Source organism: Aspergillus udagawae (assembly GCF_001078395.1).
Source record: "Aspergillus udagawae IFM 46973 DNA, scaffold_6, whole genome shotgun sequence".
Lineage (NCBI taxonomy): Eukaryota > Fungi > Ascomycota > Eurotiomycetes > Eurotiales > Aspergillaceae > Aspergillus > Aspergillus udagawae.
The window spans coordinates 2,147,809-2,169,329 of record NW_025091269.1 but is presented as its reverse complement, the minus strand read 5'-3'; the positions used below and the strand labels follow the sequence as shown (position 1 = coordinate 2,169,329).

The 21,521-nt window shown below is 49.7% G+C and overlaps 6 protein-coding genes across 6 annotated transcripts; 3 read left to right on the top strand and 3 right to left on the bottom strand.

The window, feature by feature from the left end:
* Positions 1–240: 240 nt before the first annotated feature.
* abcB (putative ABC multidrug transporter) lies at positions 241–5,478 on the top strand (the record flags this gene model as incomplete). The annotated part of the gene is made up of 15 exons (XM_043293391.1): positions 241–465; positions 565–1,102; positions 1,158–1,384; positions 1,449–1,728; positions 1,783–2,016; positions 2,073–2,851; positions 2,906–3,068; positions 3,134–3,475; positions 3,528–3,651; positions 3,703–3,774; positions 3,824–3,939; positions 3,995–4,613; positions 4,664–4,744; positions 4,802–5,176; positions 5,247–5,478. 15 exons carry the CDS (start codon positions 241–243, stop codon positions 5,476–5,478), a joined length of 4,407 nt encoding a protein of 1,468 aa, XP_043149326.1.
* A 616-nt stretch (positions 5,479–6,094) lies between these two features.
* Aud_008516 (nucleoporin Nup120/160) lies at positions 6,095–10,161 on the bottom strand (the record flags this gene model as incomplete). Its single annotated transcript, XM_043293390.1, has 3 exons — positions 6,095–7,251; positions 7,308–9,449; positions 9,519–10,161. 3 exons carry the CDS (start codon positions 10,159–10,161, stop codon positions 6,095–6,097), a joined length of 3,942 nt encoding a protein of 1,313 aa, XP_043149325.1.
* A 485-nt stretch (positions 10,162–10,646) lies between these two features.
* On the bottom strand, positions 10,647–11,906 carry Aud_008515 (recombinase RAD51; the record flags this gene model as incomplete). The annotated part of the gene is made up of 4 exons (XM_043293389.1): positions 10,647–11,458; positions 11,512–11,579; positions 11,650–11,729; positions 11,820–11,906. The coding sequence occupies 4 exons, from the start codon at positions 11,904–11,906 to the stop codon at positions 10,647–10,649; spliced, it is 1,047 nt and encodes a 348-aa protein (XP_043149324.1).
* Positions 11,907–12,841: 935 nt separating this feature from the next.
* Positions 12,842–13,579, bottom strand: Aud_008514 (uncharacterized protein; the record flags this gene model as incomplete). The annotated part of the gene is made up of 1 exon (XM_043293388.1): positions 12,842–13,579. One exon carries the CDS (start codon positions 13,577–13,579, stop codon positions 12,842–12,844), a length of 738 nt encoding a protein of 245 aa, XP_043149323.1.
* Positions 13,580–16,985: 3,406 nt separating this feature from the next.
* Aud_008513 (uncharacterized protein) lies at positions 16,986–17,879 on the top strand (the record flags this gene model as incomplete). The annotated part of the gene is made up of 4 exons (XM_043293387.1): positions 16,986–17,151; positions 17,223–17,251; positions 17,278–17,451; positions 17,511–17,879. The coding sequence occupies 4 exons, from the start codon at positions 16,986–16,988 to the stop codon at positions 17,877–17,879; spliced, it is 738 nt and encodes a 245-aa protein (XP_043149322.1).
* Positions 17,880–18,377: 498 nt separating this feature from the next.
* Aud_008512 (uncharacterized protein) lies at positions 18,378–20,544 on the top strand (the record flags this gene model as incomplete). Its single annotated transcript, XM_043293386.1, has 2 exons — positions 18,378–18,765; positions 18,842–20,544. 2 exons carry the CDS (start codon positions 18,378–18,380, stop codon positions 20,542–20,544), a joined length of 2,091 nt encoding a protein of 696 aa, XP_043149321.1.
* Between the last annotated feature and the right edge of the window lie 977 nt (positions 20,545–21,521).

The following is a 21,521-nucleotide window of genomic DNA, read 5'->3' as shown; positions in this document are numbered from 1 at the left end:
ATAACCTTGGAGATGCTGAAGTACATCTCAGCGGGATCACCATGAGACATTTGTTGGCACGAGGAAACATCATTGCTAAACTCTGATCGTAATCTCTGGGGTTAGATCGATGGGATAGTTAGGGTCCTTTGGATCAGTCGACCGTCCATCACTGAGTATAAGGCTATCTCTGTGCCATCAGTCCACGCGTCCATACTCAAGACCTCAAACGTAGATGGAACTTTCACCTAGACTGTAGTCATGACAGGTCCATCACCACCTCTGTCATGCCAGCAGGTGGACAACACTCTGCAGGTTCCTGCACTGTCCTGTCGAGGCGGTTTCGACTTCTCTTTGCTTTTTGAGGAACTCATCCTGGGGATCCTGCCGTTGGGGATCGTCCTGATCATCGCACCGTTTCGACTCTATCATTTGTTCCGGAGACAAACAAAAGTTGTAGCCTCGTGGTTCTTGTGGGCTAAGATTGTACGTTTCTCAACCTCTTGTTGTGTCTTAGAGCGCAGTCACTTTGCGAATCCCAGACGTTTGCTTACCATTTCCCTTTTGGTTGCTGATACTTGGTAGACTGCGTGGATTGCCTTAGGCATCGTTCAGCTGGTCCTCACAGTCTATTGGGCGCTTCCAGCTGCGACCAGAACCCAGGCTTCAATTGCAGCAAACGCCATCACCACTGTTGGCCTTTTTGTACTATGTCTTCTGTCTTGTGCTGAACACTTGCGCTCGACTACACCATCCTTCCTTCTGAACATCTATCTTTTCGTCACTTTGCTCTTTGACATAGCAAAGGCAAGAACACTATGGCTGCGCAGCATTGGTCAAACAGACGAAACAATTGCCATCCTGACTTCTGTCACCGTTGGGATCAAGCTTCTTCTTCTCATGCTTGAGGCTGTTCAGAAGAGGCACACTCTCAGAAAGGAGTACTCAGGGTATCCTCCCGAAGCTACAGCAGGGATATTCAATCGCTTGTTCTTTGTATGGCTGAATCCGTTGTTTCGATCGGGATTCTCCAAGATCCTCGCCGTCGACGATCTTTTCATCCTCGATAAGCAACTGAGTTCCAAACGACTGTACAGTACCTTGGAAACTCTCTGGAACCAAGGTACCATCTTGAAGTCTGACTCTCTGCTCATAGGGACCGAGCTGACAAGAATCAGTCCCTAGGAAGAAACCTAATACATTGCTTTTCATCTCCTTAAAAGCATTCAAGTGGCCTCTTCTCTCAGCTGTGCCTCCAAGAGCATGCCTGGCCGCCTTAAACTTCTGTCAGCCATTGCTGCTACACCGATCCCTAAACTTCTCCACGGAACCGGTGAACAGTCACACGAACAGCATCGGCTATGGTTTGATAGGTGCCTATATACTTGTTTATACTGGAATGGGCGTGAGTACGCGGGCCCTTCTAATTCGCAATACGTGACCTTCTAACGTCGAACCGCCTACAATAGGTTACCATGGGCCAGTACCAGCATATGACATATCGCACTATTACCATGATTAGAGGAGGCGTCGTCTCGATGATCTACAACAAAGCAAGCAGGCTAGGTGTCAAAGACGCCGATCCCGCTGCATCCCTCACCTTGATGAGTGCGGATATTGAAAGAATTGTTCAGGGCTGGCAGACCATCCATGATATCTGGGGTAATGCCGCTGAAATAGCATTGGCAATCTACCTGTTGGAGAGGGAGTTGGGCGTCGCCTGTGTGGTTCCTGTAGGAGTTGCTCTTGGTAAGATTTGCATTTCTCTCCCAGCTTTCCCCCGAGCCAACTGACCATGGCCAGTGGCCCTTATCGGATGCCTTATCACACTGTCTTTTGTGATCGCTAGACAGGCAGTGTGGCTTGAAGCCATTGAAAGGCGCATTTCATCCACGGCTTCAATGCTTGGCTCAATGAAGGGAATCAAGATGCTAGGTCTCAAGTCTGCCATTATGAAAAGCCTGCACGGTCTGCGGCTGGAAGAACTAGACATTTCGAAGAGATTTCGAAGACTCTTAGTCTGGAATATGGCTCTCGGTATGTTGATCTCATTCTAGGGCGTGATTTTCCAGATCTCACACAGTCCCATGCAGGTTGGACCACTCGCATCTTCGCTCCTATCTTCGCACTCGGAGCTTTCTATGGTATAATGCATAGCAGAGGAAAGGATTCTGCGTTTGATATGTCCACAGCTTATACATCCTTGTCACTTTTTGCACTCCTGGCAGATCCACTCCTTTCTCTTGTCATGGCTCTAATGACGTTCGTTGGCTCTATTGGTTCTTTCAGCCGTATTCAGGAATTTCTTGAGAAAGACGATCATTTCGATTGTCGGCTTAAGCATTTACACACCTCTTATGAGAGCTTTGAGCCGAAATCTTTGGTTCTCGTGGATGATTCTGACGCCACACTATCTGAAGCCGCTTCGGATCGGTCGATCAATCGTGCGCCATTTGTGTATCAAGATGCACTGACAATAAGGAATGCAACGTTTGCCTGGGATGTCGAGAAAGAGCCTGTACTAAAAGGCTTCACAATTACCATCTCGCGGGGAAGCTTCACTATGATCGTTGGGCCCTCCGGCTGCGGCAAGTCAACATTGCTGAAGGCTATTCTCGGCGAGGTACCATGCGTGAATGGGGATATAAGACTATCATCCGACAGCGTTGCATTTTGCGACCAGACGCCGTGGCATATGAATGCAACCATTCGGGAGAGCATCGTTGCCATGTCGACTTTTGACAAAGAGTGGTATGCAAGTGTTATACGCGCTTGCGCTCTTGTCCAAGACTTTGAACAATTACCAAGGAGAGACGAGACAGTGATAGGGAGCAAGGGAATTGCTCTGAGCGGTGGGCAAAGCCAACGAATTGTAGGTCCAGTGCCCTCTGATATGAAGTCTCACTAATATGATAAATGATCATAGGCCCTTGCAAGAGCTGTGTACGCTAGGAAAGACGTTGTCGTCCTCGATGACGCGTTCAGCGGTTTGGACGCAACAACAGAAGACTACGTGTTTCACAGTCTCGTCGGTATTCATGGCTTGCTACGCAAAATTAACTCGACGATCATCGTTGCTTCATCGTCAGGTGGGTCACTTAGTATTATCGATCAGCTTTCGTGCTCGTACTGATCAGATACAAATAAATTATAGCCAAAAGACTACCTTACGCTGATCAGATTGTGGTGCTGGACAAATTGGGCCATGTGTCAGAGCAAGGAAGCTTCAAGGCACTCGATGCTGCCGGAGGTTATGTGTCAAGTTTCGGATTGGGCTTGCCTGAATGGAAGTCCAAAATCGATAGGCCTTCTGTAACCGACCTTGCCCAACAGAAGCCTTTGCTGCCCAGCAAGACAGACGCAATCAAAGAAGACCCACGAAGGCAGAGCGGCGACTTGTCGATATACTTGTACTACATTCGATCAATCGGCTGGCTGCCCACGGGGATCTTCCTGGTGGCTATCTCAGGATTTGTGTTCTGCATATCTTTTCCAAGTATGGTGGCTGTAACTCTGTCTTTGACCTCTCATGCTGACCGACATGACAGGCATCTGGGTCAAATGGTGGGCAATCTCAAACGAGGAAGACCCCAATGGCCGTACCGGATATTATCTCGGAATCTACGCAATGCTCGGCGCTGTCGGCATGCTTTCTCTGATCATCGGCTGCTGGTAAGAAATCCCTAGCTCCCAAACATGAGCGTGAACTAACATGCGTTGTAGGGAGATGGTGATAAACATGGTACCCAAATCAGGTGAAAGCTTTCATAGAAGGTTGCTAGTAACGGTTCTGAGGTGCGTCATGATTCTTCATTCGTTATTGATGTCTCCTAATTTTTGGTAGCGCGCCCATGTCGTTCTTTGCGGCAACGGATAGCGGCTCTATACTCAATCGGTTCAGCCAGGACTTGCAGCTCATTGATATGGAGCTCCCAGTTGCAGCCATTAATACATTTGCCAGTAAGTGCGCCACGCTGTCACAAGTTTGGTAGCCAGCTCACCATACGTTCTCTAGCTTTGGTTCTCTGTCTCGCCCAGATGATCTTCATGGGCATTGCTTCCAGATATGCCGCTATCTCATTTCCCTTTGTGATTCTCACCGTATACTCAATCCAGAAGGTATACCTTCGGACTTCACGGCAGCTGCGGTTCTTGGACCTTGAAGCCAAGGCACCTTTATACTCTCACTTCAGCGACTGCCTCAACGGCCTGGTGACTTTGAGGGCTTTCGGCTGGCAGAGAGCCCTCGAGGAAAAGAATCTTCAGCTGCTTGACTATTCGCAGAGACCATTCTATCTCTTGTACGCTATTCAGCGTTGGCTAACCCTGACGCTGGATATGGTCGTAGCGGCGATCGCTGTCATACTGATTGTCCTCGTGGTGACATTACGAGGGACAATTAGCGCAGGTGACGTTGGCGTGGCGTTGTTGAACGTGATATTGTTCAGCCAAAGCATCAAGCTGCTCGTGACCTTTTGGACAAATCTTGAGACTCATATTGGCTCCATCGTTCGTATCCGCTCTTTCACCGAGAATGTCAGCTCAGAGGACTCGCCGACTGAGAAGGAGGACGTGCCTCCCAACTGGCCTTGGGGAGGGGACATCGAATTCAAATCCGTGTCTGCAGAATACAGGTATGCGGATTGCCTTCTAGCTCAAGAATATCCACTAACGCTATAAGTAGACCTTCGGAGCCAGTCCTGCGTGATGTGTGTTTGACCATTCAATCAGGAGAAAAAGTAGGAATCTGCGGGAGGACAGGCAGGTAAGTCCAGTCCAATCCCTAGTCAGACCGGGCCAATATCTAATCACACCACTCCAGCGGCAAAACTTCACTGATCATGAGTCTCTTCCGAATGGTCGAGCTCAGCTCCGGAAGCATCCATATCGACGGCGTCGACATCACGAAGATCCCTCGTCAAGAAATCCGCTCACGCATCAACGGCGTGTCTCAAAGCCCGCTCCTGATCAAAGGCACCATCAGGCGCAACATGGACCCCGAAGGCTCCCACTCCGAGAAAGCCATAATCGAAGCCCTCAAGACTGTAGGGCTATACACCAAGATCCAGGAGAAAGGGGGTCTAGACACCGACATCAGCGAGGTCTTCCTCTCACAAGGCCAACAGCAGCTCTTCTGTCTCGCGCGAGCTATCCTCCGACCAGGGAAGGTTCTCGTCCTAGACGAAGCTACAAGCAAGTACGTCAATATCGTCCTTCTCCTCTCTCACCTTACTCATAGGATATCATACTAATCATATCCCCCACAGCGTCGACGCAAAGACAGACGAAATCATGCAGAGAGTCATCAGAGAGAAATTCAGCACCCACACCATCCTAGCCGTCGCCCATAAACTCGAGACAATACTCGACTACGATAAGGTCGTCGTCCTTGACGCAGGCCGCGTCGTGGAATCCGGGGATCCATGTACCCTTCTCTCCACGGAGAGCTCCTATTTCAGCAGATTATATGCGAGCTCGGTGGCGGAGGAGCAGCAGTAGATTGTTGCGTTGGCTGAGCCAGAGCACAGGATGCAGGATTCTAGGGTTTTCGATGGTAAGTACGGAGTACGGTTGGGAGTAGTATAGCCTACAAGCATTAGTGATATAATAATACCTCTGGGCATCAATAGCTTTGCGCGGCAACGGTAGTGCTGCAAGTTTGCATACATACCAGCAGCGACGAATAGTCTCGTCAATCAAATTATGTAGAAAGACCAAGACAAATCGTGTTCGCTTGATGTTGTCTACGATTAAGGCAATTACGTAGCAGTTCCCAACCAAAGACGCATATCATCAAGACGAAAATGCAAGCTGCAAGTATTTATTCCCACTCCTGACCATGACATGACTATGACTATACTACCCAGTACAGTGCTGCTGCTTAAACATTGAATAACAAAATCGAGGAGGTAGATGAGAAGTGGAAGAAAAAAAACATTATCCATCCCATTTGCACCCTATGTTGCAATTGCGATCAATCCAGGTCAGACCCAGTAAATAACAAGTCATGAAGCCCCTTGTCTTTTATCCGCGATACAGAAAGTTGGATCTCGAGCTCGAAGCACAAGTCCTGAGTCTTCACTCCGAGGAACAGAGATGTTTCAAGTCAGTGCATCTAGGCAAGGAGCATTGTATCATCATTATCCGCTTCCGGCGCGTCAAGAAGCCCGAATTCCCAATCTCCTCTTTCAATTCTGCTGACTCGGTCCAACTCGGACTGGTACTCGCGGCGGAGGTGGTCGAGGGTCACTATGACTCGGCGCTGGCGGTGGTTGTTGACACCTACACCGGAGGCAGAGGACTTGCTGTCTCTGCGACTATGAGGTTTGATGGCGCTTGTGCTGGAGCTGAGACTGCGTCTTGACCCGGTGGGTGTAAGAGACGTGCTATCTACATCGTCCATGAAGACATTGCCATCATTGTCCACTTGAACGCTGCGGCGCCGGACCACAGACGTCGAATCCTCCTTGTCGACGAGGATGTAGGCTTCACTCTTGTCAACGCAGCCAAGTAGGTTGATCAGAGAGAGAAGCTCGTTGCGGATTTCCTTGCTCTCGGGGTCATCCTCCTCAACCGTCTGCCGCGTATCGTCAGTATCTCTGCCTTTGGCTAGAACCAGATGATTCGACGGGCTATCTCTAGCGTGTCTTAGACGTTGGACGTTTCGGTACGCGATTTCGGCGGCTCCGCGATAATCATTACGGGCAACACGGTATGCTTGCAGGATGCGCTGATAATCCGGTGTGGTGTCGGCCCACTTTGTTCCAGCTTCCAGTAGAGAATTGAAGGACGTTTGCTTGCGCGCAAGGGAGACAAGTGTGTCATCAACATGAGTAGCGATATTTGGGAGGAGAGACGTGGGAAATTGTAAAATCTGCTGAAGTCCAGACAAGCCTGGTCCAGATGCATTCAATATGCCGGTGATAAGAGAGGAGAGGGCGGATCGCTGCAGCGCATGGTCCTCGTATCGAGACATTGCTGAATAGGCCTCGTCAAATTGGCAGGTCTTCAAGGACGCATAGAAGAGACGCGAGAGTAGGTCGGTACGCATGCTAATACGCTCCGGGTCCTTTTCGTTTCTATTCTCACTTGCGAGCGCTTGCAGTGCAAGGCTGGCAAAGTCTGCGACGTGGGAAAAGGAACGTGCCTGTTCGAATATGGACAAGATATGTTGGAAGTATTTGGGGAGACCGTTGTGGAAGCAGTCAACCGAGACGATGTCCAGTAGTCTTGATGACATCTCATGCAAGTTGCCGAGAGGTTTACCACATGCTGAAATACGTTAGAGACGGTGAAAATTGGCGTGCACAGTGAGGGTATATACTTACAGAGGAGGTATGCAGCCTTACGGAAGTACAAAGCCGCAGTGTCGAATTCGGACATCGCCACGTATAAACGACCCTTCACATAGGTTGCCCATGATGTGGTTGCTTGGAAGCGTAGGAAATCCCAGGCAAGGTCAATGTTGTTCTTCGCAATGAGATCGCACTGAATGTAAACCAATGCGTTCGGGTAGGCTACCTCCCCTTGGCGAGTCACCCAGGAAAGAACATCTCGAATGCCGAGTGTCAGCGTGTAGCTCTGGGGTAAGCCAATGGCTTGGCGAGGTTTAATATCAGTGGCAAAAAGATCCTCCAATATAGTCACCACTCTCTCGCCATTGCCCTTGGGTGTGGACTCTTTCAGGGAGAAGGTTGAGTTCGACGTGTCGCTGACGACGCTTGGAGTCTTGCCGACACACTTTCGGACATTCGAGCTGAGCCAGGACATCATCTCGTATTCCCTTAAAAGAGAGATAAGCGTAGCGAAGAGATCCCCGGCATCGAAAGTAGACCCATCCTCTTGCTGAACCTCTCCGTCCACGAAGACCACGAGGAGTAAAAGGTCGGTGAGAAGCTGCCGTGTGCTCTCGATGGTCTCCTGGGCGCCGTTGACTGTTACTTTTACTCCGAAATGAGTGGGAAGGAGTTCGGAGTCTTTGCCGGGAAAGCCGAGAGGGATCGTATCAATGATGGTGTAGAAGACATCGTTCGACAAGTTGTAAATATTCAAACGCTCATTCATTGCAGCAAGCAGGCCGTCGTAAGTTTTATTGGAAATCTGCTCGGTAAAGTCGCACCGCTCACGGAACGCATCCATGCGGTCGGGGATGGACGATGAAGGCTCCGCATAGACTTCCGCTTCAAGGGCACAGTGGCACGCTGCCTCGAGTTCAGGGGGGAAACGTTTCCTGAAACCGGAAGCAACCCTCAACAAGAACGAGGCTTGTTCGAACAAATCGCCAATCTCTGAGCCCAGGTTCCTGTGGCTCCACCGATCGGCTATCTTGGGCCCTTCTGTTCGAAGCTCGGAGCCTGAGTTAAGCAGGAGCAACTCGGTAGGGCTACATTCGCGAACGACTGCACAGCTATCTGAGAAAAGCATCCACGGAACCTCGTTGTAGACATCATACGCGAGGCGAATCGCTCCGAATCTTCTCTTGTTGATGTCCTCCGCGATCTGCCAGAATTGGCGCCATTTGGAGTCTGTGTCTGCCCGGTACCTAGTAAAATCCATGTCATCCTCCGCATACTTCCGAAGGGAAACTGTGGCAGCGACCGTCGAGCAGAGTCGTTCTTGAAGAGAGGCGCCTTTCTTTGGCGCAGTAGGAAAGGACAGGGGCCGAAGTGCTTCCTGATAAACAAACAAAGCAGTCTCAAGAACTTCGGGCGAGTATCGGTTCGGCTGTAGGAGGAAGCTCAACCACTTCTCCGTCGGGTCCACAGCATCCTCCGATGTAACAGCCGGTAACGATGCGTGTGCCCGCGTGTCCATGGCCGTAGACACCCAATTCGTCGCCCAATCTGTCACCAGCGTCTCGAAGCTGAAATGCAGTGTATACAGTTGGTACACGCTGTTATTTCTCCACAGCACCCACAGCTCCATACGCTTCCCTTCCTCCATGGGCTTGACCTGGAAATCGGCGATACTCCAAAACATGCTCCCTGTTGAGTCCGGATCCAATGGCGTCAGTGCAGCGTCAGGAAAGAGGTCCTCGACGACCAGCTGCGATGTCAGGCCTCCTTTGACAGCCCAGAATTTGAAGCGCCCATCCTCGAATGGCGAATAGGTGACTATGTAGTAACGATAACCGCCATCCAGCGCTCTTTCCACATTAAACACACGAATGAACGATGATTCGGCGGGGTTTAACGAGTATGAAGCAGATTCCTGCTGTTGTACTGGTCGGTCCAAGAGATCCTTTGTGGCGGCTAATCTGTTCGTAGCGAGGTTCCATATCTTCAAAGTGTGGTTCAAGCAAACTGCGAATGCATAGGTTTGATCGGATGTAGTGGCGATCGCATTGGCCGCGTTTACATCAAGGTTGCGTCCCTGGTATTTGATCGTGGGTTGCGCTTGCCATCGGACGAGACCGCGAATCGACGCCCCCCAGGTTCTCTCGTCAAATGTCAAAGGAGTCCAATGTGAACCTTTCAAAGCACAGAAAAGTCAGTATCACACCACGCGCATTGGGGAGAAGGCGTCGGGAGGGGAAGTACCATCGTCACCAGCCCTCCTAGTCAGGCGCAGCAGCGCGCCGCTATCAAGGGAAATAAACAACTCGAGCGGACTACTCGCATGTAACCGATGAGGATGAGAAAAAGCCAGAGGTGCCGGTGTGCAGGATTTGCACCAGTCAGATACATTCTCGTCAATTGCCGCTAGTCGTCGAAAGAACTCCGGGCGCAGTGTCAACGTGTGCAGCTGCTTGGAAGCCGTGATCACAAACACACTTAACACATCATGATCCTCCAAGTCAGCAATATCAACTCCAGCTGGAAGAATCTCTTCCTGGAAATCGAAGCGTAATGTGATCTCGTATTCATGATGCTCAATTCCCCCCTTTGTCAAATCCACGCACTGGATCTCCAGGACCTTGTTGTCATTAACCACCCGCCAGAGAAAGGTTCGGGGATACACTTTGTGTTTCCGGAAGTAAATTGACCCTTGAGTAGCTAGGTATCGGCGAGAAAACTCCTCCTCATCTTTCGCTGCTGGTTCTTCATGGCTGGCGAAGGATGAGGCTATCGAAAACCGGGCGCGGTTCCGCGAGCTCTCGTGGTTTGGAATCTGGATGTTTGCGACGGTATTCGGCGAGTACGGCCGAAGGTCGACTCTTGTGTCCTTATAGATTTTTGCCATGGCGGATTGACACTAGACCACCTTCCACAGATATGCAAATGGTGATCTCAAGCCTCCATGGCCGATTATCGCGGCAGATGAAATGGATGTGTTGCGATTTGGCGGAGTTGAAAGGCGGAAGCTGAAGCTCTTTCACTGCTCAAAAAAAACAGGGTCTTGGCGCGGGTTGCAGCAATGCGGTGTTAGTGTTTATCACTGACGACAACAAACGATCAGAACGACCAGTTTGACTCAAATTACATAGTTAACTGCGGATGAACCTTTTCCTTCGAGCTAAGAGCATAAACGGAAACTACTTGTTCCTTACATGGGCAACCTTCAGCAGCATCAATGTCAAACATCGGAACATGCTCGCATCAATCAATTAAGCTCTCTGTGATGTACATTGCACGCTAGAATAAAAGAATAAGACTATATGCACCTTAGTAAAATGTGAAGAACCGTCATGACATCTTGAACGTCGTGGAGAAGTCCCGATAATGCGACTAATCATTCTCCAAATCCTTGGGGCTCGGGTCTCCTATTCCATCCTCATTGATGGCAAAGAGACAGTCACTTTCTGGTAGACATGGACTGTCATAGATCTTGCAAACTCGGGTCTCTCCCCTACCCTTCTTCAAGCTCAATCTGGTCGTACTGGCATGCGCAATGATGTTACCACCAATGGGCTTCTTCGGGTCGGGATTGAACATCGCACTTGGACCACCATCAACCTGAGCAACTACTTGGTTTGTAATGACGACGGCGATTCCAAATTCATCCGCCAGTCGCTGCAGTGTCCGCATGAACTTGGCGAGATGCGTCTGTCGGGACGAGAGCTCACCACGACCGTTAAAATCCGTCCGGTACAACGAGGTGGCGGAGTCAACAACAAGAAGTGAGAAACGCGTCTCACACATCATTTGAGATGCCTGGTTGAGTAGTTGGAGCTGATGATCTGAGTTGTAGGCTCGAGCATAGGCGACGTTGTCCAAAACCTCTTCTCCTACCAGTCCATAACGCTGGGCCACGGCTAATAGACGCACCGGACGGAAAGTTCCCTCGGTGTCAATATAGAGACACTTACCCTCGCCACCACCCATATCAAACGGCAGTTGACAGGTGACGGCAAGCGTATGGCATATTTGACTCTTTCCTGTCCTGAACTCCCCGAATATCTCGGTGATCGACCCCGTTTCGATGCCTCCTCCCAGCAATGTATCTAGTTGCTTGGACCCTGTCGTGATCGATATAAGCTCACTTCGTCGGAGGTGCATCTCTGTGGCGGTTGTGAAGCCCATTGGCACGAGTTTGTTGGCTATAAAGTAAAAGTCAGTCAGATGCGATGTTTGGGGGGATATGTTGACCTACCCTCAACTAAGATTTTGGTCGCCTTCTGCTCTGAAATCCCCTTGATCTGTTCCAGCAATCGCTTCGGCCTGAATAGTTTAAAGTGTGAGTAGATTTCCGTGAATTACGCGGGGCTAAAGTACGCATATGAAGACCTACGTATATGCGATTGACTCGACTGTGTGATAGCCCGCATCAACGAAGAGCTTGATGTCTCTACTGGTCAAACCTGCAACTCCCTATACCGACTGTATCAGCAAATTCTCCTTGTATATTGACGTAGGGGCACATGGTGTTGTAGGGTTCCTCCCCCCTCCTCGATTACTCACCTCCAGAGCTGACAGCGGAGTAGGTGCGCCTGGGCCTGGCAATCCGCTCTCATCATACTCATTCTGAGTCTCCATATCGGCCGTCATGATGTTGACTGGGGACGTAATCAAGGTATGTAGGCGATTCAGTACTTCCACAAACCCGACAAAGATGTGGTATTGTCGCGAATGGTCGCGTTTTTCAGTCAATCCGTAGGTTTCTGCGTTAGTCCACGGAGTAATCGGCTTGAAAACCAGAGACTCAAAGGCGCTGCCACGGATTATTCGACAATATGACTCAACAGGAGACGCTTCAGCTTGTAATGTGGCAAATCGCCAGGTCGTCACTCAACTAAACAATCGGAGAGATCGCGAACGCGTCCTGACCATCACGAGATCACGTGCCATGTCAGCCTGATGGCTGCCTCAGATGGGTAAGGTCAACGATCAAATCGAACAACAGCGATAACATAGGTTGCAAATGCCAAATTTCAATACACTATCGGATGGTTCCCTTTCCCTCAGTGGAGTACTACGAAAGTTGCCTAGATCTTATTGCTACCATCTCTGTGAAATATCACCCGAGACATGAGATCATTAGAGGAGCGAAGAGATAAATCCTGTCTCAACGAATATTCAAGCTTATACTATATAAAATACAATTGTTACCCTCGACTTCTAAGGAGCTCAGTCATCTCAGCATGGTACGTATGAGTGAGCGGAGGCATAATACACGAATGCAAGTTAGGTTTATCCGACAGAGCCGAGGACCGGGTTTGCTTTGAATATATCTCCGGGATACCTGAGAATCTACACCACGTTGCTGCTTCATACCGCGTGTACTTGTTCTCACGACGCAGCAAAACGAATATCATGGCTGTGAACGGTCGGAAGCAATTCTTACTTGTGTCGATGCATGCCATCGCGCGGTAGAGGCTTCAGCTGGAACTCCTCTTTCGGACGAGTTTGGATATTTTCCTCGATCAGCCTACTAATCCTGCGCCTAAAATCTTCCGATGATTGCCCTCGACGGTGCCCTGGAGCTAGATATGATATATTAGCATCTTGCGAAGCACAGCAGCCATATCATTTGCATCAATGGACTCACCGTCAGCAACCGACTTCCGCTTTGTCTTTTCGGGGGACTTTGTTAGCCATGAGCTATGTGGGCCGAAGAATCCTCGTGATGATCGTCTATCTGATCCGATCGAGTTCTGGGACTCCTGAGGCGTAACAATATCTGAATGGATGAGCTGATTTTCAGGAAGTCTGTCGGAATTACCGCTGTTGGACTTGCTGCCATCCGAGATCTCTTTTTTGGAGGGCGCCACAGTTCGTCGAGAGTCACGACCAGCTGCGTTGAGAACAGACTGTTCCGTGTGCCAGCGGGATTGCACATCGCTTGCGGTATCAGCAGCCGAGGTTATACGTGTTTGCTTTACGACTGGCGTTGCCGGCCTGCTTGCGTTTGGGGTTGCAATCTGCGCTGGACTTGATGTGTTGCTGGTAGAGATCCAAATACCATCTACCTGGACACCCTTCTCTAGCGCTCGGGCCCCGAATGGTATGTCGCTCCCTCCAGTCGACACCGGATGTAGCTCGGTGCCCCGCTCTATTCTCTGATATGCTTCAGCGGCGGCATGTTTTCTGGTCATTCGTCGGTTATAAGCAAGGACACAGAATGCGTAAATGAGGACGATCGCCTGTGAGATGATCAGTGGCCGGCTTGTGAGCATGGGGGAAGTCGATCCTACTAGGAGAACTGCAAGAACCTGTTCCATTTGCCATTAGGTTCGATCACTTTGTGTCACCGATCTTATCGAACTTACCATGCTCAGCTTTTGCCAAAGAGCCCAATCCACCCAGAACCGCATCGTGTATGCTTTACTGGCTTCTCGCCAGTGAGATCTCTGGCTGTCGAGCGTACAGGCAAGGCGGGTGCTGTGAGGCGACAATGACCGGTACGCGATTCGATATTTGACCTCGCGGGTTTAATAGGGATGTGAGGACGCATGGATACGGCAAGGGACCTGGGAGAGGGATCTCGGCCCGCTAGGATGGAGCAGGGCAGGAGAGACAGAGTCCTGCATTTGGTAGCTAGGAGAGATGGAAGGAGCGACGTTTGCCAGGAAGCTTTTCTGTTTGCTTCAGTAGCTTCCGACGTGGCACATAGTGTTGAGTCTACATATGATTGAACCACAGATTTGTAGACGCAGGAGATCAACATCATAAAGACAGTGCTATAGCATATCATAACTGCGCATCTTCTCAACGCTCATACTGGCTACAACACCCTATCAGCATCATTCTTTTGTGTTGACTATAGGCGATATTAAGCAATTAATATTTCAATGATGGGAAGTTACATGGTTAATGGTATTAATCGCAATGTAGTCTGGTTGGATCGACTATGGTGATGGGGAAAGATAAGAAAATAAAACAAAAAGAAGAGAGTTGTGGTTGTCCAACCAAACAGCCAATTTCCCTGTAACGGGTAGGTGTCCTCCGGCGACGCCATCCCAGGGTGGAGGTGTCTCTGCAGAATTGCTTCCCTCAAGTATCACTTCCATTGCTTAGCGCCTTGTAGCATCGTGGATTACTCGCACGAGTACAACGACGACCCCAGGATTCGTACCGGGCACCTTTCCCGCTGGCGAATGCCGCAGCAAGGTTACTGACTTAGCGGCGGGCCTTCCACTAGGTTATCCATGACAGATTAAGGAAATTTTTCCTAATTGCTAAATACATTCAATCTTCATAACCGTCTTCAATGATAATCAATCGATCACCTGCTTCTGAGTATCAATATCGTCTCGATCCGTGCAAATTGTTCCAGCCTCTTATGTAATTAAATGTTACTTTGTCCCTTGTATCGTGGCATTTCATTTCGCTTCGCTTCTCACGTTACCAATCACGATGGTCCTGGCTGGAGACTCCCTTGACGCAGCACTATATATATTGGCCGCAATGCAATCAGGCCATCATCCATGCCCACACCACTTCCAAAGCGTCCAGAATTCTGCACGACATTTACCCGAGCAGCAATCACTATCCTCGAAGCAATAGCCGTGGTAACCAGCGCACTCAGTATTATGTTGCGTGAGACATTTGCCATGCACACATGTCTGACCTCTGAAGCAGTCGAATGAACTTTTGCAACCCATCGTGCATCTCAGGAGGTGCCCGTCGCAAATATGTCCATAGCCACAGTCCGCGCTGACCTCACACCTAGCTCTGTCCACCAGCTCTGGGGGCAGATGACCGTCTTCAACAGGACCCGTGAGAGGTTGTATCTTGGATCTAGAGCCGATTCCATGAACAACACCCACCAGCAGAATCGCAAAGGCGACGCAGATAAATTGAGACATGAACGCCATGATGGACGTTATTTTGCGGAGTCGCCACCGGGTCTCCCAGATCAGTTCCACGATAAATATGTGGCACCCGACTGAAACCATCAAACGAGCGAAGTTTGACTCACAGCAAAGGTATTCTTAATCCGAAAAAGGTCGAAGATGCCAGGTCGCTCCCCAAGCCCAATCTCAAGCACTCTGATCCTATATTGGGATGAAGTGCGTACGCTGAGGGTCTTCCCTACTCCTAGTGTGCTCATGTCCAGACTAGGCAATTGCCCAATTCGCCCTGGGTTAATCCATGGTGACTGCCAAAATCGAAACAACCACGTGGACATTGGCCGTTCGCGGCAGTCAGGTACCCTAAACGTCCGGGAAAGCTAGTCTATAGGCTTCCCTTTCTACTGGCCTTCTGGATACGCCTTGTCCATATAATGCGTATCCATACTCCGCACTAGCCGGCTCTTCCACTACCAAATACCAGTAGCTATGTGCCGTGCAGCTATATGTGAATACACATCCAGATACACCAGGGAGCTACATGCATGCGGGGGCTACAATCGAAACCTGATGCTTACGGGAGTACCCATATACTCTTGCCCCTACTTGGATATTCTCGATGCTCCTGTCGTCGTTCCGTACTCGACCAGCCTGAGACGGAACCACCCCGCCAGCCGAGATCCCAAATAAGATGACTTCCCCCCAACCCTGTAGAAAGGGCCACTTATGGTGCATGGCATCCAGGATACCACTATTTCTCGGTCCAAATTACTGTAAGTTGCAGGCGACGCGGCAAAGAAATTTACATGTCGACGAGTCGAGTGCATGGTGAATTCTTTAAGGAGAACCTCGTGCAGTAGCCTGACCAATACGCTGATAACTATGACCAGAACGATGGCAAGCGTCTCGTGAGAAGTGAAGTCGTTGAAATGCAATAGTAACATCATGATAGTATCACCGGCTGATGTATCACGTGCAGTGCAAAGAGTATCAAAACTCCTGCTACTATTTAGTTAAAACGACTACGTAGGTACTTGTTCCGGCGGACATTTATGCATAAACCATGTAGGTGTAATTTCCCTCGATTAGGTCCATGTCTTAGACCTGCCGAGACAGTACGCAACCGAGGTACTCCGTACCTGAGTACCTGAGTACGTATGTATTGACGCACTTGCCACCTATAATCTCAGATTGTTTTATTGATTCGGTGGCATTTTCAATGAAGACACGAGGCAGGCGTGAACTACTTCCAGGGATCCTTACAATTCATTGTATCCATGGCCCGTACTCCTTCCCTGCTCCACTTTCGTTCCCTCCACTGAAGTCCACACAACCAACTCTGGTTCCTGTGAAAATTGTTGGATTTAGCCTTTCAGAGTGGGAACCAACCACTCCAATTGCAAGCGCAAACTGTAAAGACGTGGGGCGTCTAAAGTCATACATCATGGGAGGGATAAAAAAATCCTCCCTTGTCTCAATGAGAAACAAGAAAAAGGATTTCTGGGGTTCCCGATGCTTTGACGTATACGGCTGGGTTAGCAGCAAATTACCGGCCGATTTAGCTACAACTAGTGAGGGAACGCAATGACTCCAGCCTTACTTCTGGTTAATGTGTTGCCGCTAAGATCGTCATCCAAGAAAGACATCGATAAATTGTACCAACGGGACCCCATTGCCGCCGATCATGTGAGATTGGGGGGTGTTGCACGGTTCCTGTCCTTTAATCAATCAGATTCCTTTACAGTTGCACACTTACACTCCAAATATCCGGGACTTCCCTCAAGAGCCCTATATCTGACCGCTTCCGCGATTTTGATTTAGATCTCATTCCAACATGGCTCCGTTTCGTAACTTCCTGAGCCGAAGGTCGGCGGCCCCCAATGGTGGGGAGATTGAGAACATCCATGAAGACAGCCGGGTGTCCACAGAGAGTCATCACTCCAATCCGTTGAGTATCAGAAAAAGCTACGAAAAAGAACCCCCAGAATATAAATTGAGTGGTATGCTTTCATACTCGCAAAAATCCCTAGCACCCTATGAGAGTCGAGGTTTCTAATTCCTTAATCTACAGTTGTCGACGATAGTGGTGCTTATCTGCCAGTAATTGCATCCCAACTTTCTTGAAGTCCCAGGATTCCACAACTAAGAATTGTCAATCGCAGCCCTCCCCCCCAGAGAAGCAGAGTTTCTGGAAGAAATATCCCGGTTCGAACCGACCGTCAACTCATCGAAATCTCGTTGACGATAATGAACCCTTCTCAATATCCCGCGAATCATTCGATTCGTACCGGCGGTCATTTGTGAGTTGGCAGGTCTTTATTTACCTGGAGCGTATGCCGGCTGACTCCGGGTGTTCTAGGATATTTCCGCTCGCTCTCCAGTGAGCTACACCGACACAATGCCTTCTCGAACTTCACTAGACTCACGATTCTCCCGCATTACGTCGCAGTCTACCTCGCACACGAACGGATTCTCGAAACCCGAGGCTATGGAAGAAGAGAAGTTTGAGGACGTGGGACTTGACGACGAAGAGGCTAAACCCAAAAAGAAAGGCATCTTCTCTCGGCTTAGCGATTTTTCTGGCGAGTCGCAGGCATCCGGAAACACAAAACCTGCATCGCAACATCTTGGATTTCACATCCCAGGCAGGAAAAAGGGATCCACCACTCTGGAATCTGAGTTAGGTACGATCAGGCCACCTGTCGGTACAGGAGCCGAGACCGCCTGAGATGTGTCACGCAACTCATTTATGGATAATTCAGTGGGAATTGAGTTGATTTAGGCGTCCGGGAGAACGGATTCTTTGGTGTTTGACTGCTTTGTGACAGCCGGGATTTGGAAACCGGGCGCATTTTGTTCTGTGTACCTATTTCACATGTGCTGTATACGGTATGGCTTTTTGTCTTATTCGAGAGCCAATCTGGCATATCCTCATGTCACTACCTCGATATTTAATATGTACATGACATAAAGATAATCTACTCTCTCTTATGTACTCGTATCTGATGTCTCAATCAAGCATGATCCTTATCAGCGGGGGAAACAAACAATGCAAACACAACCCGACCGCCCTCGAGACAAAAAAAAGTGAACCGACTTTTCTCCGGCAGTAACAGCTTCAAGAAAATTTATCTAGCCAGCGATACGGGATATAGCAAAGCAATCCTTCCAGCACCCTCAATTCATTGGATATTTAATCGCCAACACCGCCTACAAAGTCGACAATATGGTCGGCGTAAAACGTCCCGTCGATGCCGGCGACGAGCGCAATGGGAAGCGGACCAAGACCAAGACAGCGCCCGTGACAACAAAAAAGGCCAAATCCGCGCCAGTGAAGAAGTCTGTCACGCAGAAGAGTTCGAAGAAGGATGTCAAGTCTGGAAAGAAGGACAAGAAGTCTAAGAGGAAGGTAGAGGAGGAAGAGGAGGACTTTGACGATGACGAGGACGACTTCGATATCGATGATATTCCGGACTCGGAGGCTGATGAGGATGATGTTGAAGATGTCGAGATGGGTAGTCCGAGTGACGATGATGAGGAGGAAGACGCTCAGGAGGAGAAGAAGCAGAAGACCAAGGCGCCCGCTGCCTCAACGAAAGCAGAGCCCCCGAAGAGTATGGCGACCCTCTTTTTTTTTTTTTTTTTTTTTTTTTCCCGAATTACCTGAGCTGACAATACCCTCTTTTCTAGACAACAATTCTCGCGAAGCACATGCAAAGCAGAAGACCCTTCTACAAGAGCGGAAAGCCGCGAAGCCTAACGCCGACATCATAGCTCGTTCAAAGCAGCTGTGGGAACGTCTGCGTCGCAAGTCTCACGTCCCGCTTGAGGAACGGAAGAAACTCATTGCCGAGCTTTTTGAGATTATCAATGGGAGAGTCAGGGATTTTGTTTTCAAGCACGATTCCGTCCGGGTCATTCAGACGGCTCTGAAGTACGCGAACGTCGAGCAGCGGAAGCAGATCGCACAGGAACTCAAGGGTCACTACAACGAGCTGGCGCAGAGCCGCTACGCCAAGTTCCTAGTCGGCAAACTGCTTGTTCATGGCGACACCGAGGTGCGAGACCTGATCATACCGGAGTTCTATGGACACGTGAAGCGGCTTATTCGCCACCCGGAAGGATCTTGGATTTTGGACGATGTCTACCGGACGGTTGCGACCAAGCAACAAAAGGCTACGCTTCTTCGGGAGTGGTATGGCACCGAGTTTTCGATATTCAAGGATGAACAGGCATCTGCCGAGCTGTCGGAGATTTTGGAGAAGAACCCCGAGAAGAGATCGCCCATTATGCACTTCCTGCACGAGATGATCAACCAGCTGGTGCAGAAGCGGACGACCGGCTTTACGATGCTGCACGATGCCATGCTGCAGTACTTCCTTAACACAAAACCCGGTAGTTCAGAGGCGAACGAGTTCATTGAGCTGCTCAAGGGGGATGAAGAAGGAGATCTTCTGAAGAACCTGGCTTTCACCAAGTCTGGGTCGCGAGTAATGTGTCTGAGCTTGGCCTACTCCAACGCCAAGGATCGGAAGCTGCTCACTCGCGCTTACCGCGATACCATCAAGATGATGGCTGGGGACCTCCACGGCCACATGGTTCTCCTGGCCGCATACGAAGTCATCGATGACACCAAACTGACGTCCAAGTTGATTTTCCCCGAGCTTCTCAACCAAGGGATGGAAGAGGAGGCGCGCAATGATGAGCTGGTCTATCAGGTCAACGACCTGACGGCGCGGATACCGATTCTCTTTCCCTTCGCCGGAGACCGCGCCAAGTGGCTTGTACCAGAAGCCGATCAGGAAGTGTTGAAGGAGATTCGGGAGATCCGAAAGGAGACCTCGAAGAAGGAGCCTGCTGTCCGTCGCCAGGAGCTGGTCAATGCGGCATCTCCCACTCTGCTCAGTTTCATAGCCGCTCGCGCCGAGTCTCTCCTGGAGACCAGCTTCGGATGCCAATTTATCGCCGAGGTGCTGTTCGACGCTGAGGGTGACAAGACCGCCGCCCTATCGGCCGTTGCTGCCGCCGCCAAAGTCAAATCAGAGATGAAGGACTCGCCTTTCTTCGGAAGACTGCTCAAGTCCCTGGTCCAGGGGGGTCGGTTCAATACCGCGGAGAAGGTGGTGGAGAAGGTGCAGCCGCCTCTGAACTTCCATGCCCTGCTGTACGAGCAGATCAAGGGCGAGATCATGACGTGGGCCACGGGACCCAATACGTTCGTTGTGGTTGCGCTAACGGAGTCGGACGAGTTTGCTAAGAAGGACGAGCTCTTGAAGACGCTGAAGAAGGGCAAGAAGGCGCTGGAGCAGGCGGCTGCGGGGAGCGGCAAGGATGAGAAGAAGGCTGGACCGACCAGCAGCGGAGCCAAACTGCTGCTGGAGAAGATTCGATGAGTTGTTGTATATTCGGCAGGCGGATGTTAAAAAGCATATTGTAATTCTGGTTGAATCGTACATGGGTCTGGCCAATGTGTTTGGATCTTTCTTATATCGCCATATATCAGGGATTTTTGTACAGGGTCTATCATTCCTACTAGGGCCAATCAAAAGCATGATATTCAACTGCAGCAGTCGCTACAGTCACAATGGAGTCGTGCCTCTTTCTCTGAAGCGGCCAGACGAGCAGCGTCTAGAGAAGTTGACAGTTGACACGTCCAAAACTCGATGCAATTAAGCTTGAGGTTACCACATGGCAGTGATTAGACAGTCGATTTACTTTATTACAAGGTTTACATTAGATGCTTAATGCTTCAAAACTTAAAAGACTCAGACTCAGGAAACATCAAACTACAGCCTTAATAGACTAGATAGATACAGGGGAGTTAGAGCGGAACCAGCGGAGAGTCAACCATGGGCCCCGGTTCAGGGGTAACAGTTAAGTAAACAAACTAAAACGGCATCTATCTAGAACAATCCAAATTACGATGATCTTTATTTCCTGGATGTTGACCATGGTGCCATGGACTCTGTCTCTTCCTGATGGCTTCAAGTGCTTATCATTGCAAGATGCAGCTACAGCCACAGCATATCTACGTTCGAGTAAAGTCATGGTATGACTTCCAACACCGTCATTATGACCCACAACATATCTACATGTTTGCTCTACCGTCAAGGAGCCCTCTCTCCCATGCCCAATCTCAAGCGAAATTGGATTCAAATTTGTCCTGAACGGCTGGCGATCTAACATGCACGGATCCCTGCCTTTTTGGGCCTGGCTGCGAAAGGAATGGACTCTCCTAAGGCCTTTTAGGAAGTTTACTATCTATGATACTATCCATCTAACTAACTACAGTAGGGACTAGACTTTGACTTTTTGGCTTCCTTCAGGGTCATCGGAGAAAAAGAAGACAGCCATGTTATCTCCCTCCTAC